Raw genomic sequence first — 7,444 nt, forward strand, 5'->3', positions numbered from 1 at the left:
ACAAATTCAAATCAAAATAGAGTTATGGTCAAATGAATAGCAGAAATAGAAAACAAAACTATTCCATATACTGAGTAAGAGACCAAGCAGAAAAGGCTTAAGTGCTAATGTTAAAAGCAACAAAAAACCATCAGTTTTTTAAAAGTTACTTCAATTAGGAAAGCAGGAATCAATTAGCAGTGAAACCAGAAAATCATCAAAACTATGTCACTAAAAATTCGTAATGTGAGTATAGATAACACTGAGGTGGAAGGAAATAGCCAAAAAATTTAGGCCAAGGTTGCACAAACAAATATACAGACACAAATATGGAATGAAGAAAATATTAAAATGCAAATGAAACGGATACAATACATACAAATAGTGTTGCACATTTTGGTCTATATCAAGAAGCAAAGCAAATAGATAAAAATAACTTATGGTGCCTCTTTTGACTTCAGTTAGCCCTTTGTTGGGAAGTACTCCAGGGATACATAGAACGAGAAAAAAAGTAATCAAAACTAATGTATTAAACCAACTGTAGGGTAGATAGTGAAGAGAAAAGAAATACTAATAGCCACTATACAGCAGTGGACTAAAATGGTGACTCAAATAGGAAACAAGTGTATAGAAGGAAATGTGTTTCTTGAAAACAACCTCATACTAACCTTGTGTTGATTCGTAACAGGACTGCCTTCCAGTTGTGTTTTTACTTCCAAGTTTTTGTGCTTTTCTGACATTTCCATTTCCAGCTTTTAGCGCTTAATCAGTTTTACATTATTCTGGAATCATGGTCAACATACTCATTACATCAAAATATGTAGTTTTTTAAAAAGGCAGATTGGGCACTATTTTGACTATAGTTAGATCAGGGTTGTTGAGTGATCAACGATGGGTAGAGTAAAGTTTAGCCAGAACTGGTCTGAAACCATTAAAAAAAAAGAATTCAAGCCATAAGATTAAAAGAACACCAAAAAAGAAGGTAATCTTTAATGCCACTGAAGGAGTGGTATGAATACATGTTATTTGGGCAATTGGTGAAAAAATTATTGATAAAACCTTGAAATGGTAGTTTGACCTGAGAAACACAAGGTTAAGCACATTTCTGTGTTAACGCTTAATGCTAACAAGAAAGAAAACCACTGACACTGTTGTGTATTATATTGTATTGTATTTGTATCTTTTTTTGACCAGAATAGCTTACACAATAACCCAAACAATAACCTGTAAGATGCTAAAAGACTTTGTAAATGTGGAGGAGCTGCAGAGCTGGTGCTTATTCTCTGCTGGTTCACTAATACCAGCAACCCCTTTTACACATGACCCATTTTTCATATGAAAATATCATTTACACTAAATTATTTTTTTTGCCTTGGTTGTTTTTTGGATTATGTTTGAGCGTCAATGGAGGAACCTAGCTGGAAGCAACATGTTGCTGGAAAATGAGCAACGTACCAAAAGGAATCCAAAGAAAAATCTTTCCTATTAAGCATCTGTAGGGTAGCTTAACACAAATACACTCCCAGGTGAAAGTTGTGACTTGGCTAAAGCTAATGCAGTCTAAAGCATTTTGAAAGGTTTATGTCTCCAACGTCTCCAAACCGGTTTCAACAAAAATCTGAATGTAATAATCTTCATGAAGGTAGGATTTATTACATTAGACTGCATTAGTTTTAGCTAGGCACCAGTAATAAACTGGCAACAGGAGGATTTTCTACGCTAAATGAAATCATCATTTTTTCACAAAAATTCAAAACTTTTGCTTGACAGTAGTGGACGATCAAAGGTCTGAGGTCACTAAAATCATAAGGAACCATGTGCTTTTCAACATAACGTATCACATATACATGGACTGAGGCGGCTGGATGTCTTTACATTTTTATGGGCTTTTTATTACTTTATGAACCTTTTGACTTTGAGCAGATAAGACAACGACATGGAACTTGCGCCATATGTTGGTTATTATGGCTTTTCATGGCCACACATCACACGAAGAATTTGATAACACTTGTTAACCTTCGCTTTTACCAAACATTGCACACCTTGAACTTAGTTAAAAACTGTATTCTGCATTGACCAAAACCCTCCACTGGCCACTTGACTAATTACGCTTGGCAACTAATATGCTTGAAGTCCATTTCTCACCTTTTGTTGTTTTTTGTTCTGTTGTTAAATCCCTTTTTTAGGACAATTTCTCTTCTTTTTCTTTCTTCATATTCTGACCTATCTTTTCCTACACTTCTTTCCAACTCATTCAGGTGTCCGATGATTCCTCTGACTCCCCAGAGCCGGGGCCAGTCACCTGCATGGAGCCCTTCCTGGTGCGGAGGCTGTCTTGCCGGACAGTCCAGTTGCCCCCTTTGGCCTTTAGACAGGCAGAGCAGTACTACTGTGATCGCAAGTCCGAGTCAGACACAGTCACAGTTCCACCACGGCCAACGACACTGTCCCTACGCACCCCACCACTCATCGCCATCACCTCCGCTGACACCAGCAGGTAGGACTGTGTGTGTGTTTTTTCCCTACGAAATGTCTCAGTCCAATGATTAAAGTGGAGGGTGAGTAGAGTGAAGTGGTTCAGTAGGGCAGCTGTCTGAAGTGATTGAGGACACATCACTCGCTCCATTGCATGCAGATTGAAATGCATTTGATGGCTGTGTGATATTTTCTCATCAGCTACAGATTGTGTGTAGTTGACATGCTTGCAGTCCAAAGCATCCCACACATTTGGAGTTTGTGTTTTTTTGTCGACATCAACGTCAGTATGGTGTTAAAATCTACTTAAAGAGACTATGAACTCGCTTGCGATATGCAATCCATCACAGTAAACATTTCCTAAACTTTTTATGTTGCAAAAAAATCTTCTTGGAGGTGTTCAAAGCAATAGCACTATTCACAGATACAAAATTACAGGTAAAACAGTTACACATACAAGCAACAAAAATGATTTGTGACAACCATGGGATTGTTTCAGTACAATTCTACAACATTGTATACTGGTCTGTGGTGTTGAGCCAGTCTTAATGTTGTTCCTAGATTAGTAGTTTAATCAAGTTAGACAGTTTCACAAAGATAATGTCTTGTTTTAAGCCTAAAATGTTAGCCTAAGCCAAAACGTTAGGAGAATTTGTGGATTGCTAACAATGTTGTGGCGTGAGCAATGAGAAGGGAACATGTTTTTGTAGACTGCAATAAACTGTTAGAACTATAAATCAATTGATTTAGCAGAAGTACTGAGCCCTTCTAAATCAAGAAACAGCTGCTCAGCCCTGCACTGATTTTAGTATGATTTTATTTTTTTTTTTGCATTGTTACACTTGCAGTTTCTCAGTCAGCCACGTTTTTTTGTTTGAAAAACAGTCTTAATTCACCCAGAATTCCTGGCAAACTAGTCAGAACTAGACAGCTTTGTACAATGAATGAATTTACGTCTGTATGAAATCTGACCGTGAACTAGATCTAAGCCATATAGTAAGTCTGTTTGTGAAACTAGCCCCATATGTTATAAAAAAAGAAATAAAACCCAGAAGACAAGGAATAAGCAAACATGACTTGCAATACTAAAAGATGGGGTGGCTGGAGCTCAGATTATAGAGAGATTATACATGAATCATAACATTGGCAGTTGAATATGTTTGTATGTGGGGGAGGGTAAATTGACAAATTGATGTAATGTAAAAGGGTTAGGCAACAGGGAAGGGGCGACCTCTAGCTCACTCAGTAAGAGCGTACGCCCCATGTAGGCTGAGGCCTTTGCTGCGTGTCATCCCCCATCTCACTCCCACATTTCCTGTCTATCCACTGTCACTCTCAAATAACCCTTGTGTTGTCTTCCTGTCGAAATTGAAAATCAACACTTCTTTTGACGCTTTTATCAATGTTTTTAACTTTTTCTCATGTTTTTGTTCCTTTTTTTCAACACTTTTGATACTTTTTTCAATGCCTGCCACTTTTTTGACGTTTAACACTACGTAACGCTAACTTCTTCAATTTAGATTTACAGTTATTTTTTTGAATTTTTTTTGTCGGTGAATCTCATTTATAGGAAATTGTACCTATGTTTGAGTTAGAAAAGCTGAAATTAGGATTTATTTAGACTAAAATGAAAGGAAAGTATGTTAATGAATAATAAGACTGGAATATGTCAACTTTTACTCAATACTATTTCAAAGCCATTGAATAAGACACCCCATAATGAATGAAAGTAGAGATTTGTACTTGTCAAAGAGCGTTGTGTGGAATCAATCATGTTATTTTGGGTAATTACAATTGGGTAGTTAAAAAGAACATTGATAAAGGAAAATGGGTCAATTTGACCCGAGGACAACATGAGGGATGAAGGGAAAAAAGGCCCCAAAAAACAATCTTTCAAAAAACTGTGTAATCTCATTTTTCAGATGTGTGTGTGTGTGTGTGTGTGTGTATTAAACATAACAAAGACAGCTTCCAAATTAGTCTGTTTTTAGATGCCACATGCTCATTACTTGAATGAAAACTGAAAATGACAGAAAGTTTATGGATTACCTTTTACCACGCAACTTACACACCTCTGCAAATTCAGCTTCATACTGTAGGGAAATCAACAGAAACCGTTGGCTGCCTATAGGTAGGAAATCAATTCAGTGTGATCTGGAAAATGGTTTTGCAGTAATGCAAAGTATGCTGGATGTGTCCATGCAAACAGCTGATATGTAAATTATCGCTGACTGGCTACTTGCCTTTATGTGTGACTCATCAAATAACTAGGCCCAATAGATGTTATCACGCACACGGAAGGATGGACCCACATTACACAACTCAGGTACGTAAAGAACAAAGGTTTATTTAGCTTGAAAGCTGAACACAGGGAAGCAGACAATCTCCCATTGGGGTAAGGGGAAGACTGAACTTAAACGTACAAGACGGGAGACAATGAGACACAGGTGCAACACATTAGGGCAGGGGTCTTCAACGTTTTCCAGGCCAAGGACCCCCAAACTGATGGCGAGATGGAGCGGGGACCCCCTAATTATATATATTGTATAAAATTGTGTTATATCAAACTGGTCCTATAGTGCCATGTGTGCATTGATGACTGAAAGACATCTTCTGCCTCCATTTATCTGTTTACTACAGTGTGTTGAATTCATGTTAATGTGTATTTAAAGACATTTCAATTAGTGGAAAAAATTGCAGGGGGGGGGGGGAATATAAAAAAAAGTCTAATCAACCAAAACTTTCGCGACCCCCATGCAGTACCTCCGCGGACCTCCTAGGGGTGCGGACCCCCTGTTGAAGACCCCTGCATTAGGGAGGGGACAGGTAATCACAAAGGTGGGAACAATAACAACAGGAAGTAAAACAGGACAACACAAGGGGGAACAGAAACCCTTCAAAAATAAAACAGGAAATGGAAAAAACTGAAAATGTAACTAAAGTTGATTAAAAAGAGGAATAAAAAAACATCTTTTGGAAATTTATCTTAATGCCTTAATTCAAAAGAATTAGGAAAATCCAACCTTTTATGGACACCAGTTTGTTGTGAATGAATAATGTATTGTAAATCAATAGATGTTCTTCCTTAAAATACAGGGGGCATAAGTATACACACCCCTATGTTAAATTCCCATAGAGGCAGGCACATTTTTATTTTCAAAGGCCAGTTATTTCATGGATCAGGATACTATGTCTCCTGATAAAGTCCCCTTGGCCTTTGGAATTAAAATAACCCCCCCATCATCACATACCCTTCACCATACCTATAGATAGGCACGGTGTTATTTCAGTTAGCTTACAACTGGTTTGATTTGCACTGAGAGATGATCTTATTGTAGGTACCCCTTCCCTTGGCCTTTGGAATTAAAATAAACCCACATCATCACATACCCTTCACCATACCTAGCGACAGGCATGGGGAACTTTCCATAAGATCGTCTCTCAATGCAAATCAAACCAGCTATTAAGCTAACTGAAATAAAACAATTCCAATCTCTCGTATATTTGTCACCACTGTCACTTACTAATCTTAAAACGGGCAAAGTAATGCACTGGGTCCTGGAGTGCCGGCGCCTTCAGGCTGGTGACTCTTTTTCTATATGCCAATCTGATGGCCGAATTACGCTTTATGATGAATCATGCACAACTATTTTTCTTTAAAGATTATTTTTGGGCTTTCCCGCTTTTAATGGACAGGACAGCTAAGTGAGAAAGGGGAGAGAGAGGGGGGAAGACATGCTGGAAATGATCACAGGTCGAACCCTGGACTCCTGCGTCAAAGCAGAAGCTCAAAGTAAACGTGCGCCTGCTTACCTGCTTACCCACTGATCCACCCCAGCCACAATCATGCACCAGGAGCTCATGGGATAACATTTCACTGGAATTGATCCCCGTGAGATTCTGGAAGAAAAAAAAAAGATAATTTACCATTTGAAAGATGACTAAATAAAAGCGACCTCTCAGAGGAGTGCAGTAAAGATCCGTCTGTTCACATTTAGCACTGTGGTTTTTATGAATTTACAGTGCTATACAACACAGTAGTCTTATACTTGGCATTTATTTATATAGTTCTAACTGTAATAATCTAAGCTTTTCTGTAGCATATCATACAGGCTTTTAGACGTCAAGACAGCTATTTAGTGTTCTGACAGAGTGTAAACAGCTGTATGGGAAATGCTCAGTATTTAGTTTTAGTGTGCACTTACAGTCTCTCATGCTTGGAAACAGGACCATACTGTAGAACAACGAGAAAAAAATCAAATCCTATCCGGAGAATGCTGGAGAATGTGTTGTATCAAAACGGTTTTAAATTAAATGAGGTTTTGCTGGAACGACAGATCACACACACAGGTACATAAATCCATTGTTTTTATTAGCAAGCTAATAAGCTCACAGGCACTAGTGTCCAACACCGACAGAAAAACAGGCAATGGTGAAAATCAAAGGGAAAACACAACTCAGAATACAGGACACAAGGAAGCAGACAATCTCGCACTGGGGAAGGGGAAGACCGAACTTAAAATACACAAAACAGGGAAGACAATGAGACACAGGGGCAACACATTAGGGCGGGGACAGGTGATCACACAGGCGGGAAGCTCTACAACAGGAAGTAAAACAAGACACACAAGACAACACAAGGAAGAACCAAGGGGGTAAGCGAGCGTCCACAAAGCGTAGCTCCTATGGCGCCATGTTAATGCTACCAAGCACTCACCCGCCGTTAGCATTCCACTGACTGCCATTCGTTTTGGCGCCACGTGGACAGCAAATAACTTTACACATGATGTCCGTTGTGTATTTCTAAAGAAACACGACAATGTATAAAAGGCTCCGTTACCTTGTATCTCACGTTTATGGCTGGTGGAGACAGGTGGAAATAGCATATTAATTCAGTCCCCGTTGGTCTGGGTCACGGGAAATGGGATGACAGTTCACTCGTCAATCAAAGAGAAAGTGGTGTTCCTCTGACATGTCTTTGATTGTGATG

At 38.7% G+C, this 7,444-nt stretch overlaps 1 protein-coding gene across 1 annotated transcript in view; it reads left to right on the forward strand.

Annotated features, from left to right (window-relative positions):
• LOC116689604 (cAMP-specific 3',5'-cyclic phosphodiesterase 4D-like) overlaps positions 1 to 7,444 on the forward strand; it is a 202,496-nt gene that overhangs the window by 39,492 nt on the left and 155,560 nt on the right. Inside the window, 1 exon segment of the mRNA XM_032516152.1 lies at positions 2,238 to 2,476. Within this exon segment, the coding sequence (XP_032372043.1) occupies positions 2,238 to 2,476 (239 nt within the window).

The sequence above is a fragment of the Etheostoma spectabile genome, chromosome 5 (genome assembly GCF_008692095.1).
Source record: "Etheostoma spectabile isolate EspeVRDwgs_2016 chromosome 5, UIUC_Espe_1.0, whole genome shotgun sequence".
NCBI classification, from domain to species: Eukaryota; Metazoa; Chordata; class Actinopteri; order Perciformes; family Percidae; genus Etheostoma; species Etheostoma spectabile.